Source organism: Glandiceps talaboti, chromosome 9, assembly GCF_964340395.1.
Source record: "Glandiceps talaboti chromosome 9, keGlaTala1.1, whole genome shotgun sequence".
Classification (NCBI taxonomy): domain Eukaryota; kingdom Metazoa; phylum Hemichordata; class Enteropneusta; family Spengelidae; genus Glandiceps; species Glandiceps talaboti.
In genome coordinates, this window is record NC_135557.1 from 24,336,375 (window position 1) to 24,356,372 (window position 19,998).

Here is a 19,998-nt window from a genome sequence, read left to right on the forward strand (position 1 = left end):
TCTCCTCAACGAAACGACTCTCATGTTTTATTGTTTTTGTCTGTCTGTCTGTCTGTCTGTCTGTCTGTCTGTCTGTCTGTCTGTCTGTCTGTCTGTCTGTCTGTCTGTCTGTCTGTCTGTCTCTGTCTGTCTGTATGTATGAATGTATGTATGTATGTATGTATGTATGTATGTATGTATGTATGTATGTATGTATGTATGTATGTATGTGTATGTATTTATGTTTGTGTTTGTTTGTTTGTTTGTTTGTCTGTCTGTTTGTTTGTTTGTTTGTTTGTTTGTTTGTTTGTTTGTTTGTTTGCTTTCTTTGTGTGTGTTGTGTTGCTGTTATCCATTTCAGTACGATATGGTAGCTAGCGCAGCGTTAAAAACACCATCAACACCAACAACGTAGAATGGGGTATGATTAGTAACAATTGTTTAGTTACAATGTAGTAACTAGAACCAATCAATAACAATTCTTTCATATACATTGGGATCAATAAAAGGTTACTTCTCTCCGTGCCATTAATATGACCTTAATCTTCAGTGTAAACATAGTCACCTACCAGACAAACACACACACTTTTCAGTCGTGCATGCTTCACTTACAAATCTCCTTAACGACTGTCTGGTCCTATCAGTATCTTTAGAGACCTTAGTTTCCCAATATACTGTTTATAGTAACCTACGTTCAACTCGATCTTTCACAATAAGGCAGAAAATATTCACCCAATGAATTTGGATTCAGCACAATACACTACTTTACTATTATTAAATATGTGTAGAAAAATGTACTGATCATACCAAAATAGGTAATTGAAAGAAAAGAAAAGATATCAATTATGCGATTGTTAATCTTACTTTTATTGTCCACGTCTTACATCTAGTACTTATATTAACGGATTCTGAAATGGGCCATGAAATATTAAAAAGTTCATAAATTGTATATCCATTGTCCTTATGCTTGGTATACAACATATATCCACATACATTACAAAGGCAATTTTGTAGCCGTTTATATTCAAAGAAACTTAACAATTTCTTAACCCATAATGTTACTCTAACGAACATAAGAGGGTAAGCTGAGTTGACACTGTTTTCTTTCGATGGGCGCATTTTTCTGATATGTTTACCTGTACATACTATTCTACTTACACAAACACACCTAACAGCGTGTCATATCTCAATGGAACAATTTACCAGAGCACATCATCCAAGCCAAACCTGTTGTGGGCTTTAAAATTAGACTGGACCAGTACATGAACACTACTTGGGATTATATGAGACTTTGATCATGAGGCTCTCTTAACTTTCTTGCAATGGTTAATTTACAACCATGGCAATCACGTTAAACCATCACCTGCTACTGACATAACTCAAATATGGTGTTTAGTGATAATACATACACGATTTGATGACATGCTTTGGTATATAGATGTATATGACGAGGAAACCCCTATCATGTTACCAACAATACATGTTTTCTTACACCTTAATACATTTCATTAACTCGGCTTGTATTAGTTCAACTATTTATGGATACATTCTTACAATACTTACCAGTTAACTGTAGTGACTGAGCGTGGATCTTTACTTCGTGTACAGTTACTGACTCGTGGGCTCAGTGACACAACAATGTACTGTAACTTCCACCGTCTGTCTTAGTTTCATACAAACAAGTTTTAATAAGTTGGAAGTACGCTGTTTCTGATTGGTGCACAGACAAGGAAAACGATCCTGATTCGTTATTTGACAAAGAATACACAAATGATTGCTAATGTTTTGAATAATTAATGCAATACACTGTGTTACTATGACCATGGAAGTACGACTGACCTCCACACCATATCCTTAATAACATCATAACATTTACACATAATCTGTTTATTTCTACTTAGAAACGTCATCAGTGACGTAACCACGATCAATTCATATTCATTTTTTTGAACTTCAGCAATTTGAAAACTAACCATAGCTGTCCGGTGTACAGTTCTTTCAAGGCAAACTGTTAATGCTTACGGGTAAGCACACGATCATTTCGTGGTTACAAAAGGAGAATCGATACGATTAGTAATCTTTTTTCCACTAGATGGCAACCTATCTTCACAGCAATGCCATGGTCAGTAGTTTCGTTTCCACAAGATGTGTAAGTGTAGGACACTTCTCATGGCCTCTGATGTTTGTGGTTTTTTTTTTAGTTTTTCTTTCTGTCATGATATTCTAAACGTTTGTCAATTAGAAAAGCAAAGTACGTGATGATCTCACCAGGCATAAAATATTCAATGACGGATTGTCGGATCGATAAATCAACAAAAGGTGGTCATAATAGGATAATTAAGGATATAAAGAAACACGTGTGAACTTTTAGAAGACAAAACAGAGGAATACTCAAATGATTGCTAATTCACAAACGGAAATGAATTATACACAGGGCTTTAAAACTGCACTAGCTACACATGAGACATTTTCCCAACAAGCAACTAAAGATATATTTGTTAGAATTGTAGGATACTCGTAACAATGAAACTGTTCTTGTTGATATATACACGAAAAATCTAATTTACCCACCTTTACCCAACTTTTACCCTTCCTGTGACCTACCTTACCACCGTCTCTGTCTAAGGGTAGTACGAGACTGTTTACATCCCCCAGGGGAGAGATATCACCGTGAGTAAATTGAGTCAAAGGTGGAACTTCGTCTCATACTCACCACATTTACACATCCTCTGCTCAAGATTTACCCAGGGTGGAAAGATATCTGGTCAAATATGACTTTTCGTAGTATGACTATACTGTCACACGTATGTCTTGTTATATTCAATATCTCTTATTTTCTGTCACAGTGCTAAAATGTTACGTTTTGCAATAACATCGGATTTTTTATTGCGTGTTCTTGAGTATCGTATTGTTCCACCTTTGATGAAGCTTTTGAAGACCGATTTTGGGTGACATGATTTTTGATTTGGCTTGTTTTTACATATTCGAGAAAAAAAAATAAAATCACGAAAATTGTGAAGTCTCGCCAGAAATAGTGGATGCGGAAACGGACATCAACTTCAAAAGACAATATAAAACTGTTCTTCCAATCTGTAATGGTTGTACATCTGATAAGAAACCAATAACATAGAAAACCATATGAAAAACAATGGAAAAACCAAACTACCTGAACTAGCCACTTACATATGAACAAAAAACTCTACCTACCCCACCTTTTCTAAAATTGAGTGTAATCGGAATCACACACTTTTTTATGTCTTACATACTCGTCTTTTTCTACATCACAACCTCGACCCTCATTCGAGTTTGTATTCAAATCATTCGACAAGACTGATGACATCAGACATATAGTATAGCCATACTGTAGTATATTTATAAGCCCACACATTAAATGATCCAATTGTAGAAGAGTACAAAAGTCACGTGACAACGACACAATGCACTAGTGATCGCGTTGAGGTAAGTCATCTAGATGTATATTGTATGTAGTGTGTAACCTTGTAATCATATACAAACACAATACAGTTTGTGCCGTTGAAATATTTCCTTAAATTCGGTATTACACATTTGGAAACGTATAGGCACAGTATTAAGCTTATTGCTAAAAGCATTTTTTTAACGGTAACTAGTTTTCAGAACGTCTCGACAACTCGGAACAGAGAACAAGCGACCAAGCTGCCACTTTGGGCTAGCTGCCAACGTGGGGATTTCCCTCGCTAGTTATCATTGTTATTTATAAGTGACCTTTGCACTTTGACCTGAATTGTTGTTTGTTTGAAATACATCTGACTCGCTCAGAGATGAATACCTACACTTCATTACACTATACGTGTACTCTACATGTAGTGCTAGCTGCACTTATCATACCTTGACACATACCGTGCTAACATATTTAATGAAAAAAGCTACAGTTTCGCACAATGCACGCAAGTTGTGGAAAATCACTGTATTTCTGTATTTCCATAGTTCAAGTCACTACAGTAAATTAATTGTAATGGAAGATTACCCATAACCTATACGGAACATCCCTAGATAAAAGGTTCACCGTAGAGTATAATATCATATAACCTCTTTCCTAGTATTTAACTAGCTAGGATACACTATACATGATGTATTCAGTGCATAACTATATGGCAACGTTAGGGAACACAATATTTTGAATTCGAAGTAAAAAGCTAGAGTTAACTTCATAATTGCACAGAAAAAATGAATAAAATTATAATTGAAAACTCGGCATTTTTACAAAAAATTAAAAAGAAAGAAAGAAAGAAAGAAATAGTTGAAAATTAAAAAGTAAAGGATAGACTAGACGGATTTATCACATGTCAAAGTTATGATATGACGTCACAGGGACCTGTACAGATTGTAATCAGTTAGTACACGAATTAATCAGGCATATAACACTAGACCGTGTGATATATCATTGTTGAAAAATATATGCATTACTCCAATCATAGATTTATTGCACTATTTGCGATGATAAAGTGAAATGTAGCCACTGTACTCGTCCATAATTTTATCATTTCACATATAAAGTATTGAAACCCATACTTTGATTTTACTAACTGCGATATAACTTATATATATATATATATATTTATGTACCTATTCACACCTTTCTGAGTCATACAGCGGTCTTAAAAGTTAATTTTTATAGACAGAGATTATGAACACATTACAGAGAAAATGCCTATATTATTGACGTATTACTAATACCGACTTATTTTTCCATTCAAATGTTCACAGATACTTACTCAGACCCTGAAGACCTGCACTCGATATAAATGCTAAGTTTGAATTTATTTTGCTAACCCAGAGATTAGTTGACAACAAATGGATTTAAGTGGTAAGATTATGAATATTTTACTTTCGCAATGGCATCGTATTCAAAGTAGGGATTGATACGGATATACGTCAGTATGTATGTATGTATGTATGTATGTATGTATGTATTGTGCGCGTGAGCATGCGTTTCTGTGATTCTGTCTGCGTTGATGTTTGTTCATTTGGTGTATGATGTGTTGTCTGTCTGTCCAGACTAATATCCTATTCTTTTCTCAATAATCACCCCTCCCCCTTCAGATGATCAAGCTAACTATCAAGACCTGCCTTTGGACAATCAGAGAATATTGTTAAAGAATCTCGCACCTGGCACCCCTCAAGTATTCATCAGATACTATCTCGAAGGTCGAGCTATTGTGTACGAAACACCAAAGCTATATCCTCTTTCGCAAGATGATAAAATTCTTGTCAAATTTTCAGAGGACATAAAAGGTAAACACATACGAATTAATATTTCATAATTGTTGATAGAAATGTTTCTTGTTCCAAGCCTGTTTTGGATTGAGTTAGTGTGTTATATGTCACGTATAAATGTAGTAAATGGCCAGTCAAAACAGCTGTATTGTAAATTAACTGTATGTCAGTGGTTTTCATGTTTGAATTTAAGGATTTTTTTGTTTAAAAAGAATTTGTTTGTTTAAGGTTCCTTACCATAGCCTAAGAGATAATTTAACTAGGAGATGTAGCATTTTGAATCCATGGTAACTATGGTAATAAGATGAAAACGTTATCATTACAGATTTTAATGTGCTACAAGAAAGAATAGAGAAAAAGAAACTGAAAAATGCCCAGCTGAAAATGGAGAGGGTTCGACAAACAAATTCTGTTGCCGTTCATGTTTTGAAGAGAGTGGCTTGCAAAGACATAAAGGATGATGTGAAAAGTTACTTTGAACGAAGTGCTGGAAGGATAATCCAGACTGAAATTATAAGAGGTTCAAGAAATATCGTCCTCCTGTACTTTCAAGACTACAAAGGTAAATTAATTGGTGTGAACTTTGACCCTTGTGACCATCTTAAAACCAAACTAAGCATTCTTAGATGCAAAGGACAGTGACAATATCTGTAGTCGATAGTGTCTAAATATGACAGTCCTGGGCCTTGGTAACAAAGATCTGATTATTTGTGGTTATCAACAATGTGACGTTATTTGCAATATTGTTCGACTCATATATTTATCATGGGAATGGTATCATTTTACCCATAATGCATCATTCAAGATGGCGAGTTTGCAATTTACCCATCCATAGTTCACGTGTTGTACATTACTGATATCTACTATCTACTATGTACGTTATCAATGAGTTGGAAACGACATGAAATAAACATATAACAACCAGTAGGTTTATGAATGAGATCCCATGTCATAATTTGTGTTCCAATCACTGTAAGAAAATATATTGCGAGTTTTATTTTTAAAGGCCGAACGTTGGAACGTATACTTTTAGACATAAAGATTTGATCGTCTTAGTTGGGTGAATATAAGGTTACAGTTGATTTTAGAATATCAGATCAATATATAAATATCTCGAAAATTGTACTTTCTGCGAATAACTAGGTATTTTGTGATATACTGCAATTGTGATGTCATGGTTGTTACTTCAAGGTGTGTAACTTGATATAAATAACATCTTGAAAAGATATACTATGATATAATTATGAGGCCAAAGTTAACAACTCATATTTATTGTGCAAATGTATTTTATGAAATTCGGTTTTATATATATATATATATAAGACATAATGACATTTCCAATTTTATATTTCCTACAGTTGTGGACCGGGTAGCAGACAGACATCATTCAATATCACATAATGACGTCATCGTGACGAGACACTATGGTTGGTTTGGAGTTACAATCTCTGCTGAATACTGAAACCCACAATGTCACCAATCATTAAATAGGGACAGTTGGAAAGATCATACGCATACCAAAAACGCATAAGTTCTTTAACCTTCTCAGAGAACACTTCGTAGCTAGTGGAATCTTAGCAGCCTACGATTACGAACTAAAATTACATTATTTTGCAAGCATGAAATTGTTTCTTTAGAAGTCCATATAAAAGAATATAATCCACGATTAACACTTGACACTTCAGAGCTAGTCACGCTCAAATAAAAAGGACTTCAATTAAAAGGACTTGAAATACATGAGTTGATAATATCAAGAATTGTGTTTGAATTTTTTTTAAACACTAACTTAATGGAAAAATTTCAAACTGAGAACTCAAAAACCGTACACAAATTCTGCTAGATCAAAAGGACATGACACTAAAAAATTAGTAAATTTGACGAATCTAAGCGAAAGGTAATGCTGTTTAAAGACCAACGATATGGATACATTCGTTATCATATTCATGGTATTTACATAGATTTTTCATTTACATGAATAAACTTCTGTATTCAGTGGTATACCAATTTATTGTGAAGTCTCTGTGTATGGATCTGTGTGTGTTGTCATTGTGAGTTTTTAATGTTAGTAAAAAAATACTTGGTAATATTCTACTCGATGTGTGCACAGTGTAAATAATAATACCGTGACCTCACACTACAGGATAGCTAGGTCGTACCAAATCGAGTCTGCGCAGAAGCACATTGTTTGTGCTTGCATTTTAAGACATCCGTTTCGATTACGATGGGATGAACTTATAATTATGATTATATCTGTACGTTCTCTTTGACATTCAAATATGCAAGGGCAAGGTGAGTAGGAAACACTTAGTAACTTTGGTTGTCTGGTATAATCTTGTATAAACCAATACATGAAGGACATCTGCGAAGTTTGTAAACAGTTATTGGACGTCGTTGTCGAACCATTAATGCATTATATTAAAATCCAGTTGACTGACTTTATTCGAGTTTACGTACGTACATACCTCTAAAAATAAGTATTAAGATGGTGTAATCGCAAAGTCAATCCAATAGTGCTCTGGCCAGGTGAATATCAGACAAACTAACATGGATAACAATACATAGGTAAATGTCAACCCTATAGGCCTATATAAGCTATAATTTGATGATGTATAAATAGACAGTACAGTCCAACAAGTATTATTTGAAGTAACACACAGTGTGTATATTGGTTATGTCGGCATGAAGTTTTATTTTAATCCATCCAGACAAAAATATGAATCGAAACTTGGCAAGTCTTGAGATCATACCTATTTGTAGAACATGACGACTTCTGTTTACGACTATGTAGTGTATTTGCATATAAGATATAAGTTCCGGGTTGTATATTTGGATAGTGTATAAACAGACAACACAATCCAACAAGTATTATTTAAATTAACACACACAATGTGTATACTAGTTAGGTGGGCATGAAGTTTCATTTACAATTTAATGACAATATCATATTCTGTTCGTAAAGAAGCAGGAACGCTATCATTTTAGAGGATATAAGAAACACCTTCATTAAAATAACAGATAATACACAATGTTGTTTGGTTAAATATAACGATAGCGAATGAAGAGAAAAACGAATCGAAACTTGGCAAGTGATGTAATCATACCTATTTATAGAACATAACGACTACTGTTTACGACTATATACCGTTTTACGACTATTTTGCATTCATAATAAGATTGTATATGACCCCAGAATAAGGTCAACTTCCGTATTCAACAACATACATTGCACAACACGTACAGAAGTAGGCTGGCGATGAACCTTTGACTCTCGGCCTTGATATAGTTTCTTCTCTTCTCTTCGACTACTCAATGCCACATAACTTTATGTTATTATAACTATATATTTGTGTATCTAAATGATACGTATGCACGTCTGGAAACAACTACATTTGTAAATAGGATCAGGAAAACAAACAAGTATGCAATGTAAGTGGTTTGTCACTTGTTCAGTGTGTTCTACAGTTAGATTCAAACACAGGCCTAAGGTTGTGATTAGATCTACAAATGTATATACGACACATTATACCATAATCAATATAATCGCATATCAATGTTTATTTGTTTTTATGTTAGATCTTGTCTATGTGTTTTGATTCGTTAGTTTTACCTGTATAGTACTTCTTAAACTATTAGTTTCTGCATTGGACTGTTTAGTTACCGGGATATATTGATTTGACTGTAGGAGTCAGCGTATTTTTGGTTTATATATATTTAATTTGTTAACAATATTGTAAACCTTGATATTTTCACCACTAGAAAATGTTTACGATCTTACAGTAACTGTAGTATACACATACACAGATTTTCACTACTTGTTACTGATTTGACTAGAACATATGACCCTGGATGTTGTCATCATCAGTTATATCAGCTTTTATATTTAGAAGTAAATTGAGTGGCATAGAGGAATATTATCCTTTTTAGATGTGTTACCATTAGTTACAACAGTTTTATATTTGGCTCGGTGTACAAAATATGCAAAGAATTGATTGAATAGGTTGTCTCAGTTGTCTGAGATGGCAGGTCAGGACCTCTAAGGTCGGTAGTAGCTGAGGCATTCTAGTGTAGATGACGCTGTACTTTACCAAGAGGCATAAGACACACACACACACACACACACACACACACACACACACACAAACACACATACATACACACACACACGCACGCGCGCACGCACGCATATCTTAATCTAACTCTTTTAATATGACTTTCAATAAATTCATAACTCCACTATACCTGGCTCCTCCAATAGACTGTGGAACTGTTTAGTTTTTTATTTAGTTTTTTGCTTACACTTATGAAATGTTTTATTAATTTGAAGTTTACTATTTTTTTTTTAATTTCATGAAATTTCAGATTATGAATATTTGAAGATCACACCTGTTCGTCAAGGTCAGAAATTAAACAGAGATAAGACAGTTCTGTATTTTGAGTCTAATGAACGATCAAACGGTGGAAGAATTCAAACAGTTAAATATGAGGATGACTGGATGCTTATACAGTTTCAAAGCCATGAAGGTAAGAAGTCATTATTTGCTTTTGGATAGTATATATATATGTGTGTGTGTGTGTGTGTGTGTGTGTGTGTGTGTGTGTGTGTGTGTGTGTCATAAACATTGTGAGTGACTCATGATAAGTCAAGGTTAGAACAAGCATTTGTAACCAATATACACTGACTAGAAACCAAACGTTTACAATTTATTTTCTAGTGTTGAAGGCTGTTCTCTCATTAAATCACCTGGACTACAATGTTGAACGAGTCACTCATACGAGATCGAATGATAATCCAGTCGACAGAAAATGCATCCTTCTTCGAGGATTGCCCCCTACCATGTCAAAGGAAGACGTGATTGGTCACTTGAAATCTAGCACTGGTATAACAGAAACACCACGTTTACGATTTGGTAAAGACGCTGTTTTGGTGAAATATTTGACCGAAATCACAGGTAATTGTACAGATTGATGTGATTTTTTCGATATCATTTGTGAAAATATGTCTTGGACTTTAGGCAAGGTCCTGTTCTTGGCTATACAAGTATGTAATGTCTTATCGTATAAATATGACAATTTATTCTAACAATTTACACACTCAAATAATCATCATACATACTTTTATTTTATCAACCATTTTTCTCTACAAATGTGTTTCTTTTTTGGTGCATTAAGTTTATTGTGTGTGAACTGATTAGGTTACTATACCGATGTCACTAATGGAATACCATGTACCAGCTAATTGCAATTATTATTATCTCAACTTTTGAACTATAACGCAATACGTCAAAGCGGGTGAACCTCAAAACTTGTATTGATTAGTGGGTTATCCAATAGGGAACTTGCAATCCAGACTGAACATGCTCAGACGCAAAGTACTATGGGATGATCTGTGGTTATCGTAATACCTAATCTTGAGCTACCGATAAAATGAACCTCCCACAATGGTCAGGGTGCCTATGAATTGATCGTTCGTGGTTGCAAACAATGTAACAGTATTGTTTACAATACCAATTCATTAGTATTTATTATCATATTTCCCATGATGCAATATTCAACATTGCGGGTCTGCAATTTTTTTATTCACCGGATTTCCGGAAACGCCAATCTACTAATCCATCTGAGATGCACCAATATGGGAATGCGCCCCCAATGTACCAACTCAATTAACTTTTGTTTGGCAAGCTTATTTACATCGTATCTCTATCTGTTCAAAGATTTTGATCACATAAAGACTTCGTTGATGAGAGGAACCACAGCTATTGTCCAACAAGTACAGTTCACAAATACAATCAAAGTGAAGAATGTACCTGACAGTGTTGATGAAGATCTAGAGTTGTTGAAATTATTCTACGAACGTCCCATAATTAGTGGAGGTGATGACATAGAGGACAAAGTTGTACGTCAAGACACGAACACAGCAACAATATGGTTTAAGGATTACCAAGGTATGAAATAATCTTAGGCCAAGAAGAAAAAATTGTTTCTGGTCAGGACAGTTTGTCTAAAATGGTGCTACGACGCTTTTTTTTCAATTCTCTACAATTTATGGCAGTTACTGTTCGTTTTATTTACTACTTTAGTGTGCATGTTGGACAGATGTCATTTACTTGTTCGTGATTGGCTTTGCAGTTGTCTTCACTGAAGTAGGGAGGGTTATTTTGTGTTTCCCCACAGACCTGCAGAGTGCATGGGCTGGACAATCACGAGAAAAAAAGACCGACGCGGGGGTAGTTAAGTGATGCGCGCGCTGACCAGAAATAATTACAGTATCTTTTTTTGCCTTACTTCATGATAACTAATTATCTAATTATGAAGGCTTCTATTTGTTGTATTCCATCATTGTTTGTTTCAGCGAGTTTCCATTACTAATTATCATAGATTGTACTCAGTTCTTGGTCACATTTATTATCATTAAAAGTCGATCTATTATGAATCTCTTTTTTATGTTTATATAATTATATAATTTTCATTTTTGATTTATTGATATTTTTCGTTTCCTTTTTGGTTTTGTGTTGCTTTGTCTGATCAGTTGTACAGAAAGTGTTAGTTACCAAACATAAAATAGAAGGAACGGTTGTAGATGTGGAGCCATATTATGAAGAACTGGAAAACCTGGTAAGGAAAGTAAAAGGGTTGTGATTGACATGAATAGAAGAGACACTCTTTTAAACTTGTGACGAGTAACGAAGTGGCAACATAACACGTGGCATGACAGTACTAGTTTAGTTCATATACGATACATTACGATTACTGTGATCATCTCAACTCACAGTGTAGATGATCGTAGTAATCATAACTCGTACCTATAGGAACTAGACTATTAAGATACGTCGTGCCTATCCGCCCTCACCGACCTCCTCTCGCGTTAACTACATTACGGTATTTGAGAGGGCTGGCCGATGTGTGAGGGCGTCCCGTCACGGCGTACAGTACAGACCAGTATATGAAATAGACTATGACACTACGTGCTATACATTATTAAAAGACATCCATCCATAACGTTAATTCACTACGGATTTCTTTCCGTTAATTTTGGGAGATATAATATTCCGTTTTACATTTTAACTTGGCCTGGTGTCCTTTACTTGTATGAATCCCTATAAAGGGCCAATAAAATTGATAACTGACAAAACATTGTGTCCCGATCGCACTCCCAATTTACTCCTTGAAAATAACATTGCACCTGGAAGTATGCTTTTTTGGTTACAAGGATCATCGAGGAAAAATAATATAGATATCATGCTATGAAATGCTCCAAGTAATATTCTTAATTACAATAAATATGATATTTCCCCTATTAAAAGTAGAATTCAACTCAAAACTTTTCTTGTAATAACATTTCTTATGTATGCCTAATTGTAGTGTGACTAGCTTTAAAACTAGTTACTCGGTGTTATGTAAGACTGTATTCTCATAGTCCTAAATATTGGCAGCAAATACAGTATAGTGATAACTTAGGAAGTGCTCCAAAGAGCAGGTTAGCATATACATCCCGTACAAAATTAATGGAAAAGCATAAATCAACGCACTTCAAATTTAAGTTGTAATACATGTTGTTTACCTTCACTTGCTAGATGACGCCATCAAGAGACAAAACGGCTGAATCAGAACTATCACTAACACACACAAAATTAGCAGTGCTGCAGAAAGAGTGCGACGGATTGAAAGCTGCCAATACTATTTTCCGTGACAAATATCATAAAGAGCTGAAAGAGAAGGAGTTACTTGTAAAGGAACTTGTCAACGCAAACCAGGTGATAGAAGAAGTCGTAGGTGATAAAGTGGCAAAGGAGATAGAAATTCAGCGTTGCAAAGAAAAGATGGCTGAACAAGAACGTCAGCTTGTTGAGATAAATGGAATTACAATGGGACATGAAAATGATGGAAGTCTTACGACCAAAGGTGAGTTTTATACCAAATTGCCTCATCATTTATTTTTCAAGGATAAACAAGATTCTACACTGGTTTGCACTATTCAGAGAGTTTTAAAACATTCATTATCTTCTCTACTCTAGATGTATGTCCTGAAAGAGATTGTGGTCTGGTTCCCACTTTCCATGTCGAATTGAAGGACAAGATAGCAAATGGAAACAGCAGTGATGTGTGGACAGCCAAATATCTAGATGACATCATAGTGGTTAAGCAATTACGCCCTCAAGAGGGGTAGGTCTCTGAATTCTTTATAAAGGACAAAAATGACTTATTCAGTCTTGGTTTGAATTCTTTCTGTATATTAGAAGATGTGATGGGGAGGGGGGGATACTGTACTACCTGGAACATAGTAATATGGTTTACTTTTATCATATTTCATTTTTCTGTAAAAGGATGCAGCTTTAATTCAACCCATTTCAAATGTGTTTTGCTCTTTCGACAGGACGAGACAGGCCCTGGGATATAATGGGTTCCTTAGTCAGAATGTCTGTGAGCGATACAATATGATGAAGACACTGCAAGGACAGTTCACAGTAAAGGGTCTTGGTGCGTGTAGTGACTCGGAGAAAGGTATATATCATGATATCTCATTTTTGACCCTGAATCTCACAGTAGTTGTCAAAAAATAACCATTTATTTCCGCTGTTAAACAAGAACTTTAGTCATTTCATCAGTTTCGCTAAATAACTCACTCACTCACTCACTCACTCACTCACTCACTCACTCACTCACTCACTCACTCACTCACTCACTCACCTACTCACTCACTCACTCACTCACTCACTCACTCACCCACCCACCCACCCACCCACCCACCCACCCACTCACTCACTCACTCACTCACTCACTCACTCACTCACTCACTCACTCACTCACTCACTCACTCACTCACTCACTCACTCACTCACTCACTCACTAACCTACTCACTCACTCACTCACCAACCCACCCACCCACCCACTCTGAATCTGCAATACTAAGGATACATATAACATTGGAAATAAACTTTGTTACAATACAGGTTCCTATTGGCTGTTGATGGGATACTTGCCAAACGGTTCACTCTGCAATTTCTTAAGAAATTGTGAAATGACATTGAATTGGGAGGATAAAACAAGAATGGCATTGGATGCTTGCCAATGTATCAAATGTCTGCACTGCAGAGAATTTCCAATGGTATTGGGTAAACTGAGTAGCAGAAAATTCCTTGTTGATGCTGATAGACGGATAAAGGTACTACTTGATTAAGTTAGATAGATAGATAGATAGATAGATAGATAGATAGATAGATAGATAGATAGATAGATAGATAGATAGATAGATAGATAGATAGACAGACAGACAGACAGACAGACAGACAGACAGACAGACAGACAGACAGACAGACAGACAGACAGACAGGCACAAACACAGACAGACAGACACGTATGGACACACAGAGAGAGAGAGAGAGACAGACAGACAGACAGACACACACACACACACACACACACCAAACACCAAACCATTATTTTGCATTGTAACATTAGTTTCGTGACAGTAACAATATCACACTCATTTCCAAATGTACTGTTGGTATTAATTGTCATATTGTTTTCGTTTGTCATAGGTGTATGATTTCTCGAAGACAGACACACTTGCAAACTGCAATAGACATGTTACACTCGATAGATATATGCCTCCTGAACACTTCCTGAATATTAATAAGCAAGGCAGTGAGGAATATACACTGTACACAGAGAGATATGGGTGAGAAATAATTAGCAGTTTTGAATTTAGAGACGTTACTTCTGACCTTTCATCTAACTCTTCTATAATAATATAACTTGCACACACACTATATCATACAATCAAACTGTCCAACCCCATCGTATCAGTTACACTGTACAAATTCAATTTTACTCTCTTACCTCGAATATTTCTCCATGGCAAGTGTTTTTTCTATAATTGATCAACCTCTTGTTATTTTTGTGCATAGACTTGGCATCATTCTGTGGGAAATAGCGACGAGAAAAGTTCCTTTTGAAGGTAAGTTAAAATTCGCACTCTTGCAAAATCAGGTGCACGTGTGGTTATAAGTACCATGGGGCCATGCTTATAATAAGCCTATAAATGACGTACACAAAAAAATTAATAGACTAATATATGACGATTATGAAAGTTTCCTCTTTGAGCCTAACTAGTGTCATTTATTATTGCATGGTAAAGTATTTGGTAAACCCCGATTGTGTTCCAATCCACCAAACAGTGTGAATGGGGACCTGGAAGGACAGAGATTGCTATGTGAGGGAATTTATCCTACGAACTTGTAGAAACTACAATACATTTATGCTACTCATGGAATAGCGGAAGAGTACAGGACAGTTGTGCTTCAATCTATAGGTCCGTACAATAAGTAATATTTCTAAATCATTCGTGCACTGTGGGGAAGTGATATATAAAATTGATATTATTCTTACTACTATTAATATTCACTAAAATGTATTTGTATTAAGCATTGCAAGAGTTTTGGATTCATAAACTTGCAGTGATATTTCTAGACAGATAAAGGATAAGTTTATACCACTTGCAGTTACATCATTGTCTAATTAGCTCTACTTTACAATAATCTTTTATTTATTTCAAAACAATCAGGAAAATGTGACAGCCAGATTTTCAATCATATCATGGAGACTGGAAACGAAGTTTTACCTGAAGACTGTCCAGCATCTTACAAGGAGGTAACTGACGGATTGAGAAAATTTGACCAAGATAGTAGGATACCTGTGGAGGGTAGGTATTGTCCCTACAATGCGACTTTTAAACACTTTTGCCACCGTAATATGAAATGATACTAAGTCTACTAAACTAGAAAGACTATATAGAGTTTCAATTAGGCGGCATGGTGTATTTTTGTACATTTCACACAACATATTTTGATACGAATTAGGCCAACAAAATATAGACACTGATAGCGGATTATTAAGACATACTTGTCATTAACTGACACCTTTGTCCGTTTTCACTTCTGACAGAGTGTTACCCATGTATATGTGTGTGTGTGTGGGGGGGCACGTGTGTGTGTGTGTGTGTGTGTGTGTGTGTGTGTGTGTGTGTGTGATTTGTTTCTTTCATAACTATTTTAACAGGGGCAGTGTCATATTTTAGAGAGAGAAATTGAGCAAGGGCCACCTTTTTAGAAAACGGAGACGGGGAAGTGTCAAATTTCTGAAGAAAAAATAAATTGGGCTTAATTTCCACCGGCCCTCCTTGTAATTATTGAAGGCTCACATATATTCGAAGTTTCCACAATTTCCTTATGTAACTTTATTTTACTAATTTTGCAGACGCCGTTTCCAAATTGACAGCTCTTATTGAATCAAGTTATAACGAGTAGTAAGGGCAAGTGAAAGACAAGAAATAGAACCACCTGATACACATCTCAAAACCGCAAGATCTGACATGCATGTATTGCAACAATAAGACTAGTAATATCAAAATTAGGTATTATCAAAAATTATACTATGAAATCCCTGACAAGATAATTCATGCAATTAGAACTCTCTACCAAAACACAGAAACCAAAGTAATTTCCCAAGAAGGTGAAACAGAGTTTTTCAACATACATAGGCGACACTCTGGCTCCCTAACACCTCATCATTGTTCTGAATTATGCAATGCGAAATGCCACTAATAATTCTGAACACCTGGGGCGTACAATCTCTGCACGAAGAAGCACTCGCTACCCTGCCACCTACCTCACAGATACAGACTTTGCAGATGACATTCTACTTCTATCAGACCCTCCTCCAACGAGTTGAATCTGCTGCCATTGAAGTTGGGCTTCATATAAATGAAGATAAAATAGAATTCATAAGCTATAGCCAGCATGCCACCATGAACAGTCTCAAAGGAGACAACATCAGGAGACAAAATAACTTTCAATATCTAGGTGCATGGATAGACTCAACACCAAAATACATGGAAATCAGGAAAGGAAAAACCTGGTCTGCACTATCTAAAATGGACAACATCTGAAAATCAGACCTCCCAAGAAATCTCAAAATCCAGTTTTTCAGAGTTACTGTTGAAAGCATTCTACTATATGGGGCAGAGAGCTGGACTCTAACAAAAACTCTAGAAATACGTCTAAATGGATGCTACACACGGCTCCGGGATCCTAAGAGCAGCACTAAACATCAGCTGGAGGCAACACCTACATTGAGCAACTGGAAGTAGACACTGGCACAACGAGAAAGGAGGTCCCAAACATGATGCAGAACAAAGAGGTGTGGAGGCAACTCGTCAATGGTGTCTGGGATTCCCCGACCTGATGATGATGATGATGATGATGATGATGATGATGATGATGATGATGATCATAATTAGTTGGCTATACTAGTATTACAGGTTTATATTCACATGTACTCATTATTCTGTTACCAAAATATATCTTCTCTGTTGCATTACATCCATCCCATGGAAGACCCGGCACTCCCACATGACGTTGAACTGGGATATGTCGCCTGGGGTGGGGTGATACTATATTTCACGTAAAGCCCGTATTGAAGACATGGACTCAAGATTAAGACGAACATGAGAGTAAGATCTATGCATAAAGAATTTCAGCCGTTGCAGGCGCTATACAATAATGTCTTGTGATCTTTTATCATGACGTTCATACGTGAATGAGGTACTCGTCTTTATCAAGTTAACGGATATTCTAGTTTGAAAGTCGGGTCTGTGTTAAGCTAGCTCTTTTGAAAAGAGCGACCAAATTGTACGGTTTTAAATTGTTTTCTGATTACATTTCTAAATGAGACATAATGACGCTAGCAAAGAAGCTGGGGGAAGGGACTAGAAAGCCCCCCCCCCCCCAAAAAAAAAAAAAAAAAAAAAAAAAAAAAAAAACACACACAGAACAAAAAGAATAAAATGAACAGAGATGTCATTATGGTTTAGATTTGTAACCATTTTCTGGACTTAACATTTAGCTTTCGAATTCGGAGTGTTCTAGAGTTTATGTCACCACAACATGTATTTGTATATTTTAACAATTTTATTTGGTCAAGTGTTGTGAAGTATACATCATATTACCTTATGATATCCATGTTCCTGTTAGATAGATATAATGACACCAGTACGGGTAATGTCTTGTTTGACACCTCAACAACGTGTATTTCTTAACTGGTTGATATATTTATGAGTATTGCAAGTCAGAAAGGACATGAATTGAGGGAAATAATTTAATAACTACAAAGTTACAGACTATGTTGATTGGATATCAAATAATCTTATCTTGGAACAGCGTGAGATTTCGAATTTCTAGCTAGAATGATTAAATGAATCAAAGTTTAACAGACCATATTGCTTTCAGAATCACTCAAGATTCCGTTTAGAAACAAGACTTACTAGTTGTCAGTAACTGACGTAAATGTATTTTCGGTACCTAACCGTTGAAAAATGCTTTTCCGTGTGTAAAAAATTAAAAATTAAAACAAAACGGTCAGAATGTGTTTCACTGGCTTTGATCCATTAATTATGACACATTCAGTGGCAGGGTTGGTCACTATCTGACAATACCTACAGCCATATAGATTGTACAGAACCTCTTTGTCCTCACCTTTTCAGTTTGATATGGCCATGCATATATTTTGCATCAGAGCTCAAGCCACGCTTCAAACAAATTTACTTATATATGCTTGCTTCATTATTACCGCAACAGTATGTTTAATTCATTTTTACATGACGTATCAAGACACACACACACACACACACACACACACACACACACACACACACACACACACACACACACACACACACACACACACACACATAACACACATAACTAGTCACCTGCCGTTGTCATGCACGAATTGTTTATGTCGGTGTCAATGTCTGTATCTTTTCATTATGGGTAACTGTTTCGTTTCGATAAATTTTATATTTTAGAAATGTGCTGTAAATAGCAACGACATAAAGTCCTATTTTACAAAATTGTTATTGAGTTCAACACGATACCTATTGGTTTACACATTGCAAGAGTCACTCGTGAACACTATTGAACTAAATAGCGCCATCTACATGTATGCCCGCCCTTAGCATGGATTGTCTCTGAAGTGTTCCATTAGTATAGTGGACTTTGTGTTGGCATTGTGTTACTGTAAACAACTGAAAGAACATTCGGGGTGCTGTGATAAATGAAATCCCCTTGACAGAAGCATTTCATATCCATCACCTGTTATGTATACAGTGCTCTACTGTGAATACGAATAGTCACTGACTTTTGTAACATCTCACTAAATATAAAAATGTGTAAAAAGGTTGGTTAAAATTTGCTTAAGATGACATTTTTCTTTGTCTGTTAGGGCTCGGATTTCAATTTTCCTGCTCCATGCTGTAATTATCACCGCCCACCACCACCACCACCACCACCACCACCACCACTACCATTAATATTACCATCACCATCACTATCATAAGCATTACCATTACCAATACCATTACCACCTAAAACAACAACAACAACAACAACAACAACAACAACCACCACCACAAACACCACTATCATTACCATTATTACCAGTCAACACCACCACTACTATTGCCATCACCTAAACGATGATCACCACCAAAATCTGCTCTTCGTGCTACTTTTTCATCTTTATGGACATAATTGTGCACTCATGAAACTAATCTGATTATAGGATTCATATATGGCTGTCATGAAAAACATATTCGTAACATTATTTTAAAGTCATTATTACTTGTATGTGGACTGTAACGGGGGAAATCACAATAAAAGTACCATTCATTTTACTGGTATTGATGTGGTCACTACCGTGGCAGTAGT

The 19,998-nt window shown here is 35.8% G+C and overlaps 2 protein-coding genes across 4 annotated transcripts; both read left to right on the forward strand.

Annotated features, from left to right (window-relative positions):
* The first annotated feature begins 3,407 nt into the window (after window positions 1–3,407).
* Window positions 3,408–7,141, forward strand: LOC144440390 (uncharacterized). The gene is made up of 5 exons (XM_078129760.1): window positions 3,408–3,438; window positions 4,726–4,825; window positions 5,062–5,253; window positions 5,561–5,797; window positions 6,594–7,141. Exons 2-5 carry the CDS (start codon window positions 4,813–4,815, stop codon window positions 6,695–6,697), a joined length of 546 nt encoding a protein of 181 aa, XP_077985886.1. The 5' UTR covers window positions 3,408–3,438; window positions 4,726–4,812; the 3' UTR covers window positions 6,698–7,141.
* Window positions 7,142–7,426: 285 nt separating this feature from the next.
* On the forward strand, window positions 7,427–18,005 carry LOC144440151 (uncharacterized). Of its 3 annotated transcripts, none has more exons than XR_013481171.1 (13): window positions 7,427–7,524; window positions 9,595–9,756; window positions 9,948–10,184; window positions 10,947–11,177; window positions 11,762–11,847; window positions 12,807–13,134; window positions 13,248–13,395; window positions 13,607–13,734; window positions 14,185–14,396; window positions 14,773–14,912; window positions 15,142–15,191; window positions 15,372–15,545; window positions 15,798–15,883. XR_013481171.1 is itself a non-coding variant. In XM_078129422.1 (13 exons), exons 1-13 carry the CDS (start codon window positions 7,512–7,514, stop codon window positions 16,537–16,539), a joined length of 1,923 nt encoding a protein of 640 aa, XP_077985548.1. In that variant the 5' UTR covers window positions 7,427–7,511; the 3' UTR covers window positions 16,540–18,005. The 3 variants fall into 3 exon arrangements, 2 of the variants coding, with proteins under 2 accessions (XP_077985548.1, XP_077985549.1); XM_078129422.1 differs by lacking the exon at window positions 15,372–15,545 and adding an exon at window positions 16,490–18,005 and having other exon boundaries at window positions 15,798–15,935; XM_078129423.1 differs by lacking the exons at window positions 7,427–7,524; window positions 15,372–15,545 and adding exons at window positions 8,555–8,661; window positions 16,490–18,005 and having other exon boundaries at window positions 15,798–15,935.
* Window positions 18,006–19,998: the final 1,993 nt, after the last annotated feature.